The sequence below is a fragment of the Equus caballus genome, chromosome 25 (assembly GCF_041296265.1).
Source record: "Equus caballus isolate H_3958 breed thoroughbred chromosome 25, TB-T2T, whole genome shotgun sequence".
In the NCBI taxonomy this organism is placed as follows: domain Eukaryota; kingdom Metazoa; phylum Chordata; class Mammalia; order Perissodactyla; family Equidae; genus Equus; species Equus caballus.
The window spans coordinates 27,212,106-27,233,132 of NC_091708.1; the positions used below are offsets into that span (position 1 = coordinate 27,212,106).

Consider the following 21,027-nt stretch of genomic DNA (forward strand, 5'->3'; position numbering starts at 1 on the left):
CCATCCTTCTTTCAGACCCAGCCCCTGGTGGCTTAATGGTCTCTGCCGCTGCCCTACAGGGGGACCCCTGGACCTGGAAGCACCATCGGCTCCAGGTCTGGGCCCCCCCTTTGCTTGTGGTTGATGGAGATGGGACTGCGGGGAGGTTAGAACTGGAGAGGTGGCTGGAAGGGGGCCAGCAGCACTCAGGGGTCCCCGGAAAGGAGGCCATCTGTGATTTGGGGGTTGGCGTGCGTGTTCGCGGGCACCTTACCTGTTGCAGTGTAGGGATCTAAGCCCTCTGGGGCCGAGTGGGGGTACAAAGAAGAGCAAGATCCAGGTTCTGGCTTCAAGGAGCCGAGAGAGGGGCGCCTCCCGCTCAGACGTGGGTCTCCCTGTGGCCGAAAGCCCATCCAGGCCTGAGGTCTGACGCTTAAGATCTGGACAAGGAGTGGCACCTGAGGCTTCTGGCTTCATGGTGAGTCTGCGAGGGCTGGGCTGGCCTCTGGATCTGCTCCTCAGGCCAGGTGGCCTTGGGCAAGGAGACTCATTCATTCGTTCATTCATTCATTCATTCAGTGAATATGGAGTGTGTGCTATGGTGTGCTTGGTGCTGAGCAGTGAACACACAGTTCCCATTCTCATGGGTACACAGACCATGATTGAATGGGGGGGTGGAGAATGAATGATTGCATGTCAGACGGTGCTCAGTGTTAAGATGAAGCAGAGTAGGGGGACTGAGTTTTTAGAGTATGGGCTGTTGAAGAAGTTGGCCCAGGAAGTCCTCCTCACTTCTTGAGAAACCTGAATGAGGTGAGAATGGGAGCCATGTGGCCCTCTGGGGAAGAGCATTCCAGGTTGAGGGGACAGCAGGTGCAAAGGCCCTGGGGCAGGAGCATTATTGGCTGAAATTCTCTGAACTGTGGTTCTCCCAGCTGAGAAACAGGGATAATAGCTTCTAGCCCGTGGGGTCCTTGTGCTTGTCACATAGTAAGTGCTCGACAAATAGTAGCAGTCATTGTTCCTATGTGTGGATTCATGGATGGCTGAGGCTTTCTGTGTGCTGTGTGACTTCGAGCCAACAGCTTCACCTCTCTGGGCCTGTTTTCCCAAAGTTTCAGTCGCAGAAGGGGGCCAGTTGACTGAATTAGATGATCTCATCTGGGCCCTGTCCCATCACTCAGGTCCGCCTCCAGTGCCACCCATGGGAGATCAGCCCAGACTCCATCCTGGGAGCCTCACAGAGGCCCAGGCCTTGTCACCGTACAGATGAGATGGAGGCTCAGAGGGCAAATGACCTGGCCAAGGTCTGTGGCTTCCCAGAGTGGGAGCTGGGTCAGAATGCAGCAGCCAGAGGGGCACCTCTTGCCCCAGATGTGGGTGTGGGTTCCAGAGTCTTCTGAGCATGGAGGAAGCCAGAACCGGGAAACCCTGGGTGTGCATGACTTCTTCCCCACCTGCTGCGACAAGGGACGTCCCCAAGGCCGTGCCTCGGCTGTCCTCTTCCAGCCTCCATCTCCCCTTTCCTGCTCCCGTGGCCCCGCCATCGCCTCCTCCCTGCCTGCCTTGTTTTCTTCTTGGAGCTGAAAGAGCCAGGCAGGCAGCCCCGGGTCTGAGATGCTCAGCACCGTTGTCCCATCTGCACGTGAGACGAGGCCACTCACTCATTTCTCGTGCCATAGAAATTTCTGGAGCACCTCCTACGTGTGGGGCCCTGGGGATAACACTGTAGTCAAAACAGACCCCCCGAAGCGAGGTGGATGGAGGCGCCTCTGTCTGCGTGCTGTTCGAACTGCATGGGATTCCCCCACTGATTCTTTGAGGTCGGATTGCTTCTACCTATTTTCTGGATGTGTAGACCGTGGCTGCGACAGTCAAAGCCTTTTGCCCAGAGACTTCCCGCGGTCTGGTCAGCCGTCAACCTGCGGCAGCTCAGCTCTGCTTCCTGGCTCTGTGCCTTTGACCTCCTGAGATGCCACCGTCTCCTCCATGATGGGGTGTCCCCGGCACTGGGGGGTCAGGTGTGGGTGGGAGGAACTGTCCTCCCTCCAGGCTGACAGCCCTGTGGCCTCACCATCCCCTGAGGGCTCTGAAAGTCCCCTGGACTCTGGTCCAACCGCTGTGGCCAGCAGTGGGCCAGCTCTGTGTGGGGTGGAATTGAACGTGTCCGGAATACGACTTCGTGTCCCCGAGTGCCTGGGGCTTCATCTCTGCCTCTGCCGGGCCTCCGAGTCCGCCGTGCCCTCAGCCCGCACGCTCCCTGAGCCGTCCCCCTGCCACCAGCGTTCCCGAACCCTCCGTCTGCCTGATGGGCTGGGGGCTCCTTCTGTGACGGCTTTTCTCTTGTCCAAGTCCAGGGCCGGGCGGTTTCTGGGCGCTTATTAACGAGAGGAAATGTCGGGAGAATGAGCTGAAGTCCTCGTCCCGGATCGCAGCCAGCGTCGTTTCTGGCGGGGCCGCTGCTGATTCTGCTGTGGTCCGTCTGCCTCCAGCAAGCAGGACCTCAGGCCCGTGCACACGGCCTCCTCGCTGCCAGGTTGGAAGGAGGGTGCGCTGGAGTCTTCTGCTGATGGGAGCCGAGAAAGAGACAGGAGGGGTCAGAGTGCATCAGAGCTGCAGGAATGGGAGGGATGAGCTGGCCCAACCTCCATGTCGGATGAGCAGACATAGCTCAGAGAGGTTAGCAACGTGCCCAAGGTCACACAGCAAGTCGGTGTCGGAGTCAAGACTCGAAGCCAGGACCCTTGCTTGCTAGTACGGGGTGCTCTCCACATCACCCTTCTCCTCTCTGTGCTCACATCCTCAGCCTTCAAAGGAAAGCTGAGTCTACGGCTCTCTTCTCCTCTTCACGTCACCTGCCAGAAAGAGAAATGTGCTGTGGTTCCCTGAGGACGGGTCCAAATGGAGGATGCTGCAAACTTGCTGGAGCTGGAGGGATTTCTCCTGGGCTGTCCTGGGTTGTTCAGGGCACGGCACAGTGGCACTCAGAGCTGGGGACCAGGCCCTGCCTCCCAGACAAGGCTCTGTCACGGGGGCTGGGAAGATGCTGCCGTGAATTCTGTCGGGCGCTCTGTGAATTTGCTGTCAGCCTGCTGGAATGCGTGGCAGGGCCAGCCGTTGCTCACGGCTCCTCTCGTGGCCTCCGGCCAGGCCTGCCAACGCTGTTCTTACGTAGTGACTCAGGCAGGCAGACCCTAAAGCTTAGAGGCCCAGCCCTGGCCCCAGCTCCCTCTGTGTGTGGCTCAGGGACAATTGGGACTTGCCCAAGGCCACACGCCCGCCCAGCGCAGGACGGGGCTTCTGACACGGTGCCTTTTGACTTCAAGTTCAGAGCTCTCTGCATTTCTCAGACTGCGGGGAGCAGGGAGCAGAGTGGGCTCCACGCGGGGGAACTGAGGCCAGACAGGTGAAGGTCTTAGCTGTGTGATGCTGGGAGCTGGGGCTGTGGTCCCCAGGGTCCCAGACTCGAGCTAGGGCTGTCCCAGGGCTGTTGGTGACCCCGGAATCCCGGTGGGGACTCTGCCTGCCTCTCTCCTCCTTGTTCCCTGAAGTGACTCTTCTTGATGGATTCCCTGTGGATTTCAAAAGGGCAGGGTAAAAATATGCGCTGCATCGTGAGAAACGGGTACTGGGGACCTCGGGGGCCTCTCCGTGTCAGCACGCATCTTCTGGAGAAGAGTACGGGCTGGTTCAAGCGCAGCAGCAAGGATGCAGGTTAGACGTGTGGAGGAACTTCCCAACTTTGGAGAATTTAAACATCGTCAAGAGGTCTCTGAGATCCTTCTGGCGGCTCTTCCCAGAAGTTATTAAGGATTCCCACTGTTGGTACAAACCCTAACTAGCGGGTGATGGCACGTTAGGCTTTACCAGGGGCTGGATTCCAGCATCGCACCTCTTCTTTGGCCCAGCTCTGCCAGGTGAGTTGGGCAGGACTGACCATTCTGCAGGCCAGGTTGCTGAGCCTTCCGGACATCAGCAGGACTTCTGATCCGGGAGGCTGTGGCGTGCCCCGTGCCTGCATCCCACCTTCTGGAGCAGACCATCGGGGCAGACACTGCCTGGGGGCCAGGCAGCGGACGAGCTACCCCTCGGAGGCCTCCTCAGCCCTTGCGTCCTGCCGTGGGTGTGTGACAAGGACTGCCCCTGTCTTCATGTCTCGTCCTCGGAATTGCTGTAGCCAAGAGGGAATGTGGAGCCGGGTCTCCTCCTGGGCCTTGTTCTGCCCAAAGCCCCGGGCGTCCCATTCCCCAGGGAGGCCTGACCTCGGGGAAGCGGGGAGACCACGTGGCTGGGGCCCCGGCAGGGCGCCCAGCTCATTCCTCGGGCCTCGGGCCAGCCTGCAGCCGCCAGGAGCTCAGGCCTGCGGGGAAAGGTCCCGCTGCTGGCCAGGCTGGGAACGCATGTCATGCACGGGCGGGTGTGGCCAGACAGAGGGAAGCTGCCAGGGTGGAGGTGGGGCCGCGTGCCCAGCTCGGTGACCCCCTCTCTGAGACCCAGCCTGGCTGAGCGTCAGGGTCAGAAATGGGCTATGTTGCTCAGGATGAAGGGGTGAGGCAGGCCAGCGGGGTGATGGGGCCTTGGGCCTGTTTGGGGCCTCAGTCTCCCCACTGGGGCAGTGAGGTGTTGAATGTCAGGACCAGCTAGGGTCTTTCCATCTTGGCCCACCTATGGTTGTTCCAGTCAAAGCTTTGTTCCCGCATTTTTAAAGCTCCTGTCTTTTTTTTCCAGTCATTGCACTTTTAATTACAAATCCTAGATTCCCAGAAGTCCTCTGCTGGACTCCTGAAGGGAGGGAGACTGCGGATGGAGACAGGGGTGGGGCCGTGAGGCGACCACGCACATACAAGCAGACGGGTCCTCAGCGTCAGGAGCGCCTTTCCCTCTGGCGCACGAGCCCGGGGCTCGAAGGAGCCCGCTGAGAGACCACAGGCTCTAGTCCATTCTGCGCGTTCACTGTCCAGTCATAGCTAAAAGAACAGGTTCTGGAGTCAGACTGCCTGGGTTCAAATCGCGCCTCTGCTAGTCCGTTAGCTGTGTGACTTTGGACGAGTGATCTAACATCTCTGGACCTCTGTTTCCTCATCTCTAAAATGGGGCCACATCTCACTGGACTATTGGAGTTTGCTGTTACGGTCACTCTTATCATCCCACTATGGTCACCCGTGGGCGATACGTGGGCTGCATTTTGTCTACACAAGTGCCTCCCTTCGGGATTTTGACCCTTCTGATGGTCTCTCCCTCGCTTATACCTCAGGGGACGTGCCCGCACACGGCTGCTGCCTCCACGGGCCGGCAAGGGCTCGCCCTCCATGTGACATCTCGGCTCCTCCTCTTACTGCTCCGCAATGCCCAGCAGAGGACACTGAGGCTCAGAGAGGCCCGTGGGTGGTGGAGCCAGGACTGGCATCGGGTTGCTCTGGTCCGCAAGCCTAGTGGGGGAAGCGAGCCCAGCAGTTGGGTCTGAGAGGAGTTCTCAAGCCAGCCTGGCGTGGCCTCCGAATGCAGAGCCACACGCTCTAGAGCTGCCCGGGGGCTGCTGGCTGTGAGTGGACAGGCGCTGCAGCCAGGCTCGGTGCCCGGGGGATGCTGTCAGGGTCAGCATCTTGCCCCGGCTGGGAGGCAGTCCTGCGCCTAGCCCAAGGGGCCCCTTCCTCCCAGGCCTCGTCTAGGGCTTGGGCCAAGCTGAAAGGGGTCTTAGACGTTACAGCCCCCAGCCTGAGCTCGACGCAGAGTCAGGCCAGGGTCTGCCCGGGTGACACAGCCAGGCTGGAGGCGAGCTGGGGTGAGTACCCAGGCTGTCTCCAGACGCTGGACTTGGAGCACGGGACTCCCAAGTCCTGCCCCTCGTGGGCCATGTGGAGTCAGCCAGATGCCCAGCTGGACAGCATCCCCCTCGTGCCCCGAGAGGGGTTGTCCTCCTCTCCTGCCAGGCTCCCTGCCCCAACCTCAGTGCCTTTAGAAGTTTCCCCTGACCACAGCCCACCCGGCTGGTGTCGCCTGTCCCAGGAGGAGAGGGATCCACCGTACGGCATGACGAAGAGGGGCTGGATTGGGGTGAGGCTGGAATTTGCCAGGAGAGACCCCAAGGATGTGGGGAGAGGAATCTTAGATAGGGTCAGGAGTACCCCACAGAGACTTGATCTGGACGTGGGCCTGTGCACATACACACACACATACACACACACCCCTCTGCCACCCTCTGAAACCAGTCGGGCACACATTCGAGCAGCTTCTGCATGCCGGAATCTGCCCGTGCACAGCTCACACAGACACGGCAGAGTCCAGAGAGGTGGGATCTGGGCCCAGCTCTGCCACAAACTTGCTTTTTGGCTTTGACCAAGGGACATTTCCTCTCTGAGCCTCAGTTTCCCCATCTGTCACATGGCACTGATAACCTTGCCCTCAAGGATGGATGTCAAAGGCAAGTGAAGTTGTGCCTAAGAAGTGACCGGCTTGGTCCAGATCTCCTTACAGTCGGGCACCACGTGATGACAGTCTGGTCAAGGACAGACCCGTACATGATGGTGGTCCCGTAAGGTCAGTCCTACGCAGCCTGGGTGTGTAGCAGGCTGTACCATCTGGGCTGGATGAGTACACTCTAGGATGATCGCGTAACGACGAAATTGCCTAACGACGCATTTCTCAGAGGACGTCCCCGTCGCTGATGGACGCATGGTTGGAATACGTCCTCGTCTCCTCCGTTCAGTGTCTGAATGAGCCACACCTCCCGTAGGGTCCATGTCATCTCCCACCTTTCTCATCCAAGAGGGCTTCCTGACAGAGGAGGGATGTGAGGGGAGTAGGATTGCCCTGGTGGTCCAGGGGTTAAGATTCGGCGCTCTCACCACTGCGGCTGGGGTTCATTTCCCAGTCAGGGAACCACACCCCCCATCTGGCTGTCGTACTATGGAGGCTGCCTGTAGCTGTGATGCTGAAAGCTATGCCACCAGATCTCAAACCCCAGCAGGGTCACCATGGTGGACAGGTTTCAGTGGAGCTTCCAGACTAAGACAGACTAGGAAGAAGGACCTGGCCACCCTCTTCCGAAAAAATTGCCCATGCAAACCCTGTGAACGGCAGTGGGGCACCGTCTGACATAGTGCTGGAGGGCAAGAGGATGGCGCCAAAAAAACCGGGCAGGGTTCCCCTCTCTTGTCCGCAGGGTCATTAGGAGTGGGAATCCACGCGATGGCACTAACAACCACAAGGTTTGCAGGCTGAGGCAAAGCTCCAGGCCTGGATGCACACACGTCTCGAGGTCTCTTTGCTCAGCCAGGATAGACGGCGTAATTGGTTTGAGTTTAGTTTTTAGGGCTGATCTCCTCGCTGGATTCCCCAGGTCGCTTTAGAAACCAGAAACACAACCATCCTCCTTGAGGAATTGTTACTGTTTGAACAGCTCGGGCATCCACTTGGTCGGAAAAACATGTGCTTGTTTTTCATTCAATTTCCCTGGAAAAACAACGATTTGAATTCAGGAGGGGAGGAGAGCAGGTTTCCCTGAATTCCGAGCACGAGGACTGTCTTTTCCTTTTGAAGTCCGGTGGCGTGCTCTCCCTCTCCCCCGGCCCCCGGAGGCATCCCCACAGCCGATGTTTTTCCAGCTGCCCGTCTCCCCAGAGAGTCTGGAATGGGGTCAAGAAGAGGTGAGGGGGCCAGATCGGTGGCCTGGCCTCAGAGCTGCCGAGACACTTACCTGTGGCCGCGGGGCTGATGTTCGCTGGTGGTGTGAACTTGTGCGATCTTGACACTTACCCTTTTGGAGCCTCACTTTCTGTATCTGTAAAATGGGGATTGTGATTCCAAGGGGTGGTTTTGGAAGAGCCCGTCACAACCATAGAAGGTCTGAGCTGGAAGATGCCTCAGAGGGCTTCCCTTCTTTGACCAGTGGGGAAACTGAGGCCCAAGGAGACTCTTAAGACTCTCAGTGAGTCAGCGACCTCTCCAGGCCTACAGCCGCTTCCTGACCCCGCTCTCCATTTGGACCAGGGCTTGCACTGCGGGGTTGGCGTTTCCACTGGAGAGCAGGGGACAAGGTTCTTTCCAGAGCTTCTGAGCAGAGAAGAAGAGGGTTCTCTGGCCAGGGGCCCCCCGCCGTAGCCAGTCCTTGAGAAGCTCTTTACATGGGGTGTTTGTTGAGGGCACAGGGGTGACGTGGGACCCCACTGCCTGCCCAGATCCCGGAGCCAAGGAGCGAAACAGCATGGACGTGTCCTTGTGTCCCCTGGGGGTTGGATCAAAGCCGCCCCACAGGCCCAGACACTCATGTGCAGATGTTTTCTCTCTCTCATGCCCTCAGGGGTTTCCTGGAGATTTTGGGGAGAGAGGCCCTCCTGGACTGGACGGAAACCCTGTAAGTATTTCACGTTTTTAAAGAGATTCAGAGCCAGCCCTGTGGGTTTCAGGAACCCAAGCTTTGGGCTCAGAAAACGGGGGTTCAATCCCAGCCCCGCCACCTAGCTGTGTGCCCTTGGACAAAGAGCATGACTTCTCTTGACCCCAGGCTCCTGGCTGCTACGGATGCCCTGTGGCCCCCCAGCAGAGCCCCCCAGCCCACTGAACCCACTGAACCCACTGATCCCAAAGCCCCGGGCTGTGCCCCATCCCTGAGGACTTCAGAAGACCCAGGGGTCCCTCCCCACTGGGGCAGCCAGAGCTACTGCCATCTTAAGAAGCATCAGAAATGTTTACGGGACGACAGCAGCCTGGGAAGCAGATGGTTTGCAGGCCTGTGTGGAGAGAAGAGCCGAGGCGGACAGAAATCTCCAGCACAGGCGTGTTTATAGAGTTTGTAAATAATTGGAGGCCCATCGAGGAGCCAGGTCAGCCTGCCCCCGGGGATCTGAGCCCGCCTTTCCCTTCCTGTCCCGGGCTCAGGCTGTGGTGGGACAGGAAGCTCATTCTCTGCCTGGGGGTGCAGGCCACGTCCAGAGCTCTTCGGAACACCTGCCATGTCCCCCATCTCTCCTGGGGGCTTCCCACCTGAGCAGCTGTGCCCAGCTGTGCCCTCTAGGGAGGTGGCCGCTGGGTCCATCATCAGCCCCTGATGATGTGCTAATTTCAATTTCACGAATGCTCCCTGAGACGGATCCCACTGGGGCTGAGCCCCCGCCTCGCTTGGGGGCCTAAGCCCTGAGTTTTAATCTTGCTGCACCGCTTGCCAGGCGTGGAAGCTTGGACAAATCAGCTCGCCTCTTTGAATGGCCTTATCTGTAAATCAGGGGGCGGGACCAGAATGCTCGCTCTGAGCGTGGCTGTGTGGATGGAGTGAGAGGGGTGGGGGCAGGGAAGGGGTTTGGTCCATGACAAGTGTGCGCTGGATGGAGCTGTCATACACAGGAGGGAGTAACCCGGCATGTGTCCTGCCCTCGAGGAGCTCATGGCTGTCTCCCCGGCCCATCGCACAGGGCGGAGTGAGGTGGCTGGAACTGAAGAGGTCCCAGGGGCTGTAGAAGAGGGAGAGAGGCACAGGGAAGATTCCTGGGGACGATGACGTTGGAATTGGGATGAGGAGAGAGGCGAGGGACATTCCAGGTGGAGGAAAGAGCCGGCAAAGGCACAGAGGGGAGAAATCAGGGCCTTCCCTTCCGCAGATCGGTTACTGATTAACCCTTGTAATACATGATGTCACCCTGGAAGTCCCCTTGGGGAGGGGCGGGGGTGTCTGTGTACTCATGGCCTAGAGGAGCAGAAAGTGGACCTCACGTGTGGCCCCAGCTCTGCCACAATGTTGCTGAGTGACCTTGGACAAGTCACTTGCCCTCCCTGAGCCTCAGCTCCCTGGTTGTAAAGCCAAGGCTGCTTCTCGCCTCTGCCCCTTCTTGATGGCTGTAGTAATGACAACCCCCTGTCTGAGCAGCCCTGGGATTGCACAGAGGAAGGAAGACAAACCACTTGGAGGATGTGGGCAGTTCTCATGGATATTCACCCTTGCTAGGCCCCCTGTTTTTATTCCTGCCTTTGCATTTTGAGCTTGACCCAAACCCCTCTCCCCTCTTTTCTGGAGCAAGCAGTTGAAGGTCCATTTTTAGAGATGAGGATAAAAGAAAATGCCCACTGCAGCACACACTGCCTCGTCTCCTGACTCCCAGACCAGAGCCCTCTCCAGCATCTCAGAGGCCCTGGAAGGCCGAAACCCTGGAGCTGCCTTCTGGTGGTGGGGAGCTTCTGGAAGGGTCCCCAGCGTCTCCTGGCTGAGAGAGGGAGGGAGGGAGACCTGCCCGGTGACTCTCAGCTGGGAGCCCCCGACGCTGTGTCATTTCCTTGCACTTGACCTTGGGCCCATCGCTTGAGCCCCGCAGCGTCAGTGTTTCCCTCTATCCCTGGAGATTGACGTCTCCTGGGTGGAGCATCCTGCACGTCTTTCTTACCCACATCAGGATGCCACCCATCTTTTCACGCTGACAGTGGGCAGGTACTGGATGTGGGAAATCCAGCCTTCCCCTTTTTACAGATGTGGAAAACTGATGGCGGAGTGGGGACAAGGTCTCGTCCCAACTCCAGCCAGGCTCAGGAGAGCCACTGGTCAGGGACAAGGAGTGGTCAGCTCCGAAGGATTCCACCAGGTGCTTGCTTGAAGGACAGTGTGGAGGGAGAGGCCCCGGAGGGAGACAGGGCCAGTAACCGCTTTGATCTCTGTCTGCAGGGAGAGCTGGGCCTGCCAGGACCCCCGGGAGTCCCCGGCCTCATGGTAAGTACCCCGATGACTGGGGAGGGGAGGGGAAGTGCCAGGAGGCAGGGTGTGGGGAGCAGGGGACGAGTCTTGCTGAAAAGGCCCGTGTCTCATCAAACCTCAGGAGGAGTTGAGGGAGCAGGACAGACCAATCTGGGCAGGGAGCTGAGGGAGGCAGGCCCTGCTGTGTGGCCTCAGGTGGATCCCCTAGCTTCTCTGAGCCCCTTTCTTCATTGGTTAAATGGCGGTGGGCGCTTGGAGCATGGGACTGCCCATGTACTTTCACACCTGCTGCCTGTCCGCTCTGCAAGGAGGTCTAGGCAGGTGATGGCACGCCCATTCGACAGGTGAGGTGCTTCAGGTCCAGAGGAAGGAAGTGACTGGCAGTCGCTGAGGCTCCGGGCCACGTTGGGCCGTCTTCTCCATCTTTTTCTTCAAAGCACTGACTTTAGAGCCAGACCACCTGAGTTCAAGTCACAACTCTGCCACATCCTGGCTGTGTGACCTGGGCCAAGTCACTTAGCCTCTCTGAGCCTTAGTTCCTCAGCTATAAAACAGGGATGATATTAGAATCCTCCTGGGGAGATTGTGAGGATTAAATGAGGTGTCGCGTGTACAGTCCCTGGCAGAGTCTAGCACTGTGGAAAATATTGTTATATTAACTATTGTTATTACTTCCTGACATGCCTGGGACTCAGAGAGGCTTGTACACAGGGAGGTGGGAGGCAGTCTGACCTCTGACTCCATCTAGGGTGGGGTAGGCCTGGTGGAGCCAAAACCAGGGCCCCCCACTGGGCCTTCCAAGGGTGAGCCTTGACCTTGGGGCAGCCCCGAGGGCTGGTGAGAGGCCCTAGCCTGGGAAATGACTCCAGGAGCTTTCCCGAGGGTCTGATGCCCCCTCTGCTCCGTCCTCTGGATCATTCCTCATGGGGCTTGAGTCTGGGGGCCATGGAGGGACACAAAGAGACTATTCCGTAGTTTGACAAATGGGCTGCCAGCTTTGACCACTCCAGCAACTGTGCTGAGAAATTCTGTTCAGAGGGAGACTGGAGGAAACCCTAGGGGAGCAGGAGGGCCCATTGTTCAGGGGACGCCAGGCCTGGGAGGAGGGCCCGGAGGCCCCCAGTGACAGTCTGCTCCCGCTCAGGTGGACGGGAGCAGAACCTGGGCGGAGTCGGGTCAGAGGGTCAGATGACCTGTGTCCGAATCCTGGCCTCGCCGCCTTCTGGCTCTGTGGTCCTCAGTTATGGCCTCACTTCCCTGAGCCTCAGGGACCCCGCTGTACAATGGGATCATTGTGCCCACTCTTATCAGGCCATGATACACAGTCCAGTCCAGTCCCGTGGGCAAGAGGGCAGCTCCTGGAATCAGATGCCTGGGACCACAGTTCTGAGCAGATTTCTAAACGCCCCCGGCCTCAATTTCTTCATCTGTAAATGGGGATAGTATTGGTACCTAAGTTGGAGGATGGTTGTGAAAGTTTAAAGGAACAAGTATATATAAAGTATCTAGTATATAGCAAGCACCCGGAAGTGCTAGTTATAATAATAGTAGTTGATGATGATGATGATGACGGTGATAATGATTTCACACACACACGCAAGCTATTTGGTGCCTGGTAGCAGCTGTCAGGATCGCCACATTGAGAAAGATTTCAAAGTCACATTGGAATTCAGTGGGAAAGGGTGCTGCAATTGATTACTGATGTCTGCCTTGGCTCGGGATGAGCAAGTGTCAACACGCGAGTCACACATTTGTCATCACTGATGTCCTTTGCGGAGCACCTTTTTGGACACCAGGCGCTGACCTAGATGTTTTGGAAGAAGAAGTATCTGCAATGAGAGTTAGAGAAGCTGAGTTCCTGGGGACCTCTGAAGTCTCCCAGCCCAGCCTACTCTGGGCTCAGCAGGAGTCCCTTCTGGAGCGTCTTGGTCATAAGGTCGTTCAATTCCAACTTGAGTGCCCTGGTTTCGGAAGCTCCCTCCCGTTTTCACAGTGCTCCCATTGTGTAAGATTTTCTTGTGGCTTTAGCCCGAGTCATCTCCCGGCCCCTGGGAAAGGCTGTGGAGATGGAAAGATGGTCATTGTCTCTTCTCCCCAAGCTCCTTCTTCAGGCGAAACGCCAAATCTTTTCTGAAGGGATGTTTACGTATCCTGGCTGTCATCCTTGGCACGTGTTCTCATTTGTCATTGTCTCGGCGTCCACTAGGTTGGGTCGTGAGAGAGGCAAGAATATTGCTTGGCCAAAGACATGCAGATTCTGGAGACTGACTCCATCACAGCCCTTGGCCCTCCTGACTCTTTGCAAAGCTTCTTCCCACCTAGGCTCCTCTTTCCTCTCCACACTTAGGGTTGCCAGATAAAATACAAGGCACCCAGTGAAATTTGAGTGTCGGATGCAACATTTAGAACACACTTATACTAAAATATCATCCATTGTTGATCTGACATTCAAATTTTAACCGAGCATCTTGTATTTTTATTTGCTCACTCTGACCACTCTTCGCCGTATCTCTTAGGAGAGTCCCATTTGGCAGATGGGAAACCCGAGGCCCTTGGTCAAGGTCACACACAAGGCAGGAGAGGCTGGAGGCTCAAGGGGAGCCCAGTCTCCCACCTCCTGGTCCGGGGCCTCCTCTCCCCGCTCCCCTTCCAAGGGCTCTGAGCTGGAGGTGCACCCTGGGCATGCCTCCCTCAGTTTGTGGAACAGCTACTTCTGTGCCTCCCCCAGAGCTGGAAAGGGAAGGAATTTTCTAATGAGGCGTTAAAGGGGATAAGGGATTGCGAGTCACCTATGGTCTTCCAGAGGATGTGGGTTTTTTGCTGAGCAAATGGGAAGTCCACATATTGATTATCGTTTTAGTGGTGAGTCAGATTTATTCAATACCTTCTGCCTAGTCAGCTGCAGCAATTTGCATGCAGACAGGAGCCGAAACTTCCCCTGTCCCCCGGGGTCCTTGCAGCCGGGAGGAAGGGCGCGAGAGGACAGACTAACATTGACGGAGCGTCTGTCTGCCCTGCGTGTGCCTGACATGCATCAGGCTGGGGGAGCCCGGTCACCCAGACGGGTAGGCTGGGGCCCGAGGTCACCAGCTAGGGACTTGCAACCCAGGTCCGTGTGCTCTCCTGCAGCCTCTGAGGGGAACTGCCTTGAAACAGCCCCCTTTGAGTACTTGAAACCCTTTGTCCGGCCCTCAAGAAATGTGTGCCTGATTCCAGAATCTGCTCAACAGAGAAAATTTCTGCCTTTTTCCTTGTGAGTGACACAGAAGGAATTTTGGCTCCTCCATTTAATGAGGCCCAAAGAATATGTGATCTGGCCAAAACCCAACATGTGGGGTATAGTGGACAAGTCCGCCATGTTGTGTCACTTAACGATGGTCTGGCTTTGTTTCCTTGACTATAAAGCAAGGTCAGGAACCCCCCTAACTGACATTTACTGGGCCCCATGCTAAGTATTTAATTATCACAGCAAACCTTCGAGGGTAGGAAGTGGGATTGCCATTGCACAGTGAAGGAAACCAAGGCTCAGAGAGGCTGAAGCACCTGCCCAAGGTCACACAGCCAGTAAGCTGGACTTGGGCCTGTGTGCGCAGCTCCCACTCTTCACCGCTGCACCACACCACCCGGCCAGCTCTAGAGGCACGACTGCTGTGCTGAACAGAGGCGGCAGATGCGCGAGAATGTGGACTGGGCAGCGCCAGGGGCTGTTCTGGGTGAAAGATGGTGGTTAGCAAGACCACCCAGGCATTAAGCCACTTTTCATGAGCTCCTCCTCTGGGCCACGGGGCAGGCAGTGGCCACATCAGCACACACATAAGTGGTCGTGACAGCAGGGGCCTGACCTGGCCGCGAGGTCTAGGCAGTGAGGCTGACGCTGCAGGTGGCGGAAGGACAAATGGGCATTAACAGCATGAGCACAGGGCAGAACACTGGGTGTAGGAAACAGTGGCCACAATGTCACAACTGGAGGACCTGCAGGGCAGGAAGGTAAGATGTGTGAGAGAAGGAGCGGGGCCCTGCCAGCAAGTCTGCCCTGAAGGGTGGGCACCGGCACCACCCAGGTTTTCTTTGGGGGCCCCTGGAGAGCCCCCTGGCATAGGTCAGAGCGGAACTCACGCCCATTTCTGAATCTGAAGCTGACCTCACGCGCTGTCACTTGTGAGTGACTTCAATGAGGAAAGGCATCCTTGGGTCGTTTATTGGCATAAACAGAGTCAGTCAGGGCCAGCGTGCGTGGACTGTGGGGCCAGACAGACAGACAGACAGACAGACCTGGGTTCTGGTCCTGCCTCTGCCCCCTCCTCGTTGCTTGCTTCACCTCCCTCCCTCTGAGCCTCAGTTTTCTCATCTGTAAGATGGAATGGGACTAGGAATGGTGCTGACCTCCCGGGGCAACCCTGAGCAGCTGGTGAGCCCCCGAGCCTCCAGCGAGGGTTTAACGGGACGTCAGAGTGTGGCGTGTGGTGTCTGGCATGCAGTAGGAGCTCTTTAAATGGTCGCAGATGTGGTTGGTCGTGTTCTCGGGGGGAGTCAGCGAGATGAAGGGCGAAGTGTATAGCGCGCTGTCGGGGAGTTGAGGTGGAAGGGGGAGCAGGATCCACACAAAGGGCATTACTCATTGTTCTTTCTTGTGGGGACATGATTTTATGTGTGTTGCTTGGCCAAGCCGCCCGCGGGGGCGTCTAGCGCAGAGCAGACTGCTGCCCTGTGGGCCGTCCTGGGGTGAAAGTGGCCTGGCGTTTTCTCCGTTCCTCCCCCAAATGCTTTTATAGCCCGGCAAGGGGGTCCCGCTGACATGGGGATGACCTGCTCTAAATGAGCTGCCACCTTTTCCTCGGGTGTCCTGCAGCCACAGTCCCTTTTCCACGGATCCCTTGCCCCTTGGGGCGGGATGCCTCCACTGGTCCCTGCCCCCCATCCCACCCAGACCCCCTTGGGGAGGCCTGCAGAGGTGGGAGTGCGTGCAGGGGAGCGTGGTGCTGCTGTGGCTCCCGGGGCCTGCACTGGATTTGGTCCCCACACCACCAGCCGTCCGCAGGCCTGGAGTGGGGACGAAGGCGCCTGAGTTCCTGGAGCTGCTGGCTGGTCCCCTGCCCGCGCCCGGGCCCCAGTTGGAGCGGCTGCTGCGGCAGAGCCTGCTCTGTTTATTTGTGCTCCATGGGGAGCTCTGGGCGGGCCACCCCTCTCTCCCTTCCTCCAGGAAAAGAGAGGGGGAGAGGAGGCCGGCCCGGGGGCAGTTCTCCGCAGGGCTGGCTTTTCCTCTGACTCCAGCCTCTCCCCGGCCAGCGATCCTGGCTCCTTCGCTCCCTTCTCTCCTTTCCCTCCAAAGATTACTTCACAATGGCCTGGAAGCTCTGGACACGGGCTGCCTGGTGGGAATCCCAGATCTGCCCAGATTTGCTCCAGCCCTAACCTCTCAGAGCCTCAGTTTCCTCCTCTGTAAAATGGGGATAGTCGTAGACCCATCTCTAAGGGCTGCGGGGAGGAGCCGTCGGTCTGACGCACGGCAAGTGCTCAGCGCAGTGTTCATGTGCCTGTGATTACCTGCTGAGCCGAGACCGCCTTTGCTCAGTGGGAACATGACTTGGTGGGAACTGAAAGCAGCCATTCTTAGCAAAGGCTCCCTAAAAGGTTTGCTTTGACCCAATCAGGTGGGGATCCTGAGGTTCAGAGACGGGAAGGGTTTGGCCCAAGACCACACAGCCAGTCCACGGCAGGGCCCCCGGCCAGACTCCAGCGTCCGCCTCAGCTGATCGAAGTCATTCTGGGGTGGAGGTTGGGGGTAGTGGCGGGGTGCCACGCTGCCGACTGTGGACTGTGGACCCTGCCCTTCCTTGTCTGTCTCCTGGGGGGCGTTCCGCTGCACAGGCCCCTCGGCGTGTCTGCAGGAGGAAGGCAGGAATGTGATTGCTCATTGTCTGCCCGCCTCCCTCCCAGGCATCTGCAGGCAGCTCAGACGGGAACCCCTTCTCCAGCCCGGCCACCTGGGGCAGACTTTGTTCCTCCAATGCTTCAGGGCCCTTCCCCGGGGCCTCCATGGAGCCTGACTCAAGGACGTGGGAAACTGAGGCCCAGAGAGGTCAAGCACATGGATTGAGTTCACACAGCAGCCAGAGACTTAGATCCATCACAGAGGAGAGATGAGCCCAAGGGGTCTGGTTTTGCTATAAGCTGAGGCGCTGGGAGGCATCACTGACCCCCATTTCATGGTTGGGGAGATTGAAGTCCAAAGAAATCAAGGGAAATGCCCTGAGGCCCTTAGCTGGTGCAAGATGTAAAGAATCTAATGTGCCATAGAAAGATCTAATTTCTGGTATGAGATGCAGAGAAGCGGCGAGGGAGCAACAGCAACCAAGAAATGAACTTGAGAAAGGAAGTCTGTGAAATTTATTCCAGCTCTTCAGTGGAGGTAAACAGAATGAGGAGCATTCCTGATTCCAGGAGCAGCCCGGTGGGGATGCACCCTCAGAAGCCCAGCCCCAGGGACCCAGGAACCATCCTTCCCAGGCCGGCCTCTCACAGCATCCTCTTCTCTTTCTCTTCCCAGGGCGACATGGGAGTTTTGGGCCCGATTGGCTACCCAGGACCCAAGGGCATGAAGGTAAACAGGACCCACACCCCATTTGGCCTATTCTGGGCCTTGTCCCAACTGGGCACCCCCTGACCCATTTCAGGCCAGAAGGAAGGGTGCCCTGAGACAAGGTTGGGGGAGGGGAGGGGCGGGGGACACTCAGGGAGGTGCTGGAGTGGAAGCTGGCAGGCAGGTCAGGAGCTGAGAGCCAGTCATACCTGTGTGTCCTTGATCCAGGCATCTTTATTTACAGCAGTCCTGGAGCTGAGCATGTCTGATGTGGTTCTGGAGCTCAGGGCACTGAAAGTCCAGCGTGGCCGTCACCAGGGGCATAGAAGCCATAATGGCAAACCGCAAACTCAGTACATCCCTGAGTGGGATGGCGTGCAGGAGAAAGATGGGCTAAAACTGCCAGGACCACGTTCCGGGATGACCCTGTTTGGCCAACACACATGACACTGCTCATTAGGCCCATTGCCCCGCCAACACCCTTTGCCCCTAGATTTGTCCAGAGTGCTGTGGTTCTCGAGTCAGCGGCCCCTTCCCCTGCCCCTTCAGTCCACACCATCGCCCTTGGAGCTGGGGGTCATTGCCCCCTTGTGCAGATGAGAAACCTGAGCCCTGGGCTGGGGCATCCAGCACGGGGTCACACAGCGAGTGAGTCGGTGGGTTTAAGCCGGGGGTCCTGGCTAGGGGTCTTCGAGCCTCCCTCACAGCTGGACCGCGGCCTCTGTCTTGCAGGGGCTGATGGGCAGCATGGGAGAACCCGGACTGAAAGGTGATAAGGTGATCTGAATACTCCCTTATTGCACTGTGTTTATCTGCATGCGACCCCTTCTGCCTCGACGCTGCTGCTGATTGCTCGCCAGGTCCACTCTCCTGTGCCCTCCCTGCCTCCCCGCGGGCCCCCCTAAATCTGTGCTCCCCAGCTGCTTCCTCGTAACTCTGGGCGGGGCTCAGACAGACGGTTCTGGGGGCACGCGGCCCTTGGCAGATAGAGCGTGGGGGACCACTGAGGCCAAGGTGGGGGTGAGGTGGAGCCGGCGTCTGAATTTGGGGAGCAGAGCTGAGGCCAATGTCCCGGCTTTGAGACCGAAGCCACCATGGAAGCAGAGGGTGGGGGTGGGAGGCAGAAGAGGGAGTATTGCTGAGATGATGGGCCCCTGGGGCCAGGATGGTGTGGGGTCCAGAGACCTCTGCCAGGCACAAGAGGAAACATCCATGTAAACCGCCCGCATTGGAATTGGGGGCCCAACCCCAGGGAGCACCTGGGCCGAAGATGCAACAGGAAAGCCAGAGGCTGGCTCCTGAGCTCCTGACCCGCTTTCCTCCCAGCTGCCATGGGGAGGCCACGCTTGCTATGTGTCCTGTGCACAGCCCTGCCACTGAACTCGTACTGTCTCACGCTGTGCCAAAGCAGAGCTGGGGGTGGGTCGGTGGGCCCTGGGGGCCCAGAGTGGGGCAGCATGTGGCCTGGGTCACGCAGCACCTGAGTGACAGACATGGGGGGAGGGGCAATGCTCCTAGTGCTCTGCCCTGTGGCCACCCTCCTGCCCTCGCCCCTCAGTCTCTTGATAAACCAGGCACCCCAAAGGGTCTGTGGGAGGGCATTCGGGCAGCACCCCAGTTACCACAAGCCTGCGAGGACCAGAGCCGCTCAGCTGCTCCCGTGGCCAGGCTCCTTGTGCACCTGTCTTCAGATGCTCGGCTCCTCCTAAACCTGAGAGTCAGGAACAGGCACCAGTGCTGGGCCCCGTCGGAGTGCTCTGCTGGGATTAACCCCCCATCCTCCAACTCCCTGTGAGACGGGAAGCTTGCCCAAGCCCACGGCGCTGGTAAGTAGCGTCAGGATTTGAACCCAGGCATCTGGCTCCAGAGACCTCGACCACGAGGCAGAACTGAGGTCAGAAAGGCAGAGCTGATGAGACCCTCAGGGGCCACCTCCTCCAGTGCCTGCATCTCATAGCTGGCGAAACAGAGCCAACGAGGAGAAGAGATGCGTCAAATGACGTTCAATGATCTGTGGGGCCCTTTTAGAAAATTATAGCTGCTGGACCGAAGTGGGCATCCTCAGATTGTCTTCCCCACCCCAACCTGTCGGCAGCTGAGGGTACAAGGCTAACACAACTCTCCATCTGCATCTACCTCTTCCATCTCCTCTGTCCCCGGAGCCCCGTGCTCCTCCCCCACTCAGCTCTGCCCTCTGGCGCTGCCCTGCTGGCCACTAAGGGCGTGACCTCTCCTCCACCGTCCTCTCGTGCTGGATGCGGGGGTTCCCCACCGCTACCCGTTTACCCTGAGGTCTGAGACATCAGCATGCTGGAAATGTTGAAGTCATGGACAAGGGAGGAAGGGAGGCGGGGAAATGGGAGTGCAGGCAGTGAGCTTTTTATAGGCTCTTTGCAGAGCTGGCCTCCAGCTCCCTGTTTCTTCAGGAACATGGAAATAAATGTGTTACAGAGAACTCGCTGGCTCGCTGACTGGTGGTGCCTGGGACATTGAGAGATGTGAAAGCTCTGGAAAAAAAAAAAAAAAGAGGAGGAGGAAGTTATTTTCCTGCCCATAGTTTTCAGGAAAATCAAATAAGCCTTTGGAGTTTAAAAGAAAAGAAGAAGAAGAAGAAAAAAAAAAGAAAAAGAAATCTCTTTTCTGCCCCTTTGGCTGGAGCAGAGTTCTGATCAGTGGCCCCCCCAACTCCCCCGGCCCTCCCCTGGGATGACGGAACCATCGTTCATGTTCTGTGGTCATCTTGCCTAGAATCCTAGATTTTCCATGACCAGTCTGGCCTCGGGCCCACTTACAACCACTTGGCTCACTTTGCCTGCATGGAGGCGCTTTCTGGAACGGAGCTCCTATTCCAAGCCCAGCTTTCTCCAAATCCATTGTCCTGATTTCTTAGGTGCCTTTTAATCTTTTTTTCTTCTTTTTTTCACTCCCTCACTCCTCCTTTGGACATTGAAAAAAAAAAAAAGTTTTCCTTGGTTCCTAAAACTCTGGGATGTTATACAGGATTTTCCAAATCGGAAAAACCAAAGGAAGTTTAAAACAATTTTTCTTTTTTTCGTTCTGGCTTTTATTCTACCAAGGAAGTTCTGCTGGGTCATGACCTCAGCTGCACGCGGTGGGTTCTCGCAGATTCTCTATTCTTCCTGGGTTTTTCTCCCCATTCTTCCAACTGCTCCAAGGGCTGTGAATGTCTGGAGGTTCTGGGGCCAATGGGCTGTTGGTAACGTCCGCCCTGGAGAGCTGGAAATGATGAGGGCTGTGCCTGGGGGTTCCGGCTCTAAGGAGAAACATCCCCTATCTGGTTCTGTGACAGCTTGTTTACCAGGACGTGGCTGAGAACAGGGAGGGAGCAGACGAGAACTCTGACAGCCAGAATCAGTGTCACCAAGCCTGTGGGATACGTCATCCTGGAAAAGAAACACTCAGACCTAACTCGAGACCGGTTTACTCGCTGTTTACACATGGTCTTAACAAGCCAGGCGATCTGGTTTCTCACGCTATCGCTGATTAAAAGCAGCTAATTAGAAGAAGACTGAAGCACATTGCTGGCATAGCAACTCCCACAGAAGGAAGAAGTGACAGCTCACAGACTGGTGGTGAAAAATATCAAGTGACAGATGCAAGCACTTGGAAACCATAGTGATGTGGGGTCATTGTACAGTCTGTGCTCGCCCCGGGGGACATCAGTTGATGATGAAGAGGTTGAAGGATCAAGACACGGTTCCTTCCACCTGCAAGTGTCGGTCCTCCTGGACAGGCCGGGTGACACTGGGTGGGTTAGCACTGTTAGTGGTGT

General features: G+C 57.4%; 1 protein-coding gene across 5 annotated transcripts in view; it reads left to right on the forward strand.

Annotated features, from left to right (window-relative positions):
- The window catches only part of COL27A1 (collagen type XXVII alpha 1 chain), a 144,235-nt gene that overhangs the window by 50,742 nt on the left and 72,466 nt on the right, over positions 1-21,027 (forward strand). For all 5 annotated transcript variants that reach the window (XM_023628722.2, XM_023628721.2, XM_023628725.2 and 2 more), the window contains 4 exons: positions 8,279-8,332; positions 10,625-10,669; positions 17,202-17,255; positions 17,967-18,011. In XM_023628722.2, coding sequence (XP_023484490.1) covers positions 8,279-8,332; positions 10,625-10,669; positions 17,202-17,255; positions 17,967-18,011 — 198 coding nt within the window. The remainder of the gene's footprint in view (positions 1-8,278; positions 8,333-10,624; positions 10,670-17,201; positions 17,256-17,966; positions 18,012-21,027) is intronic.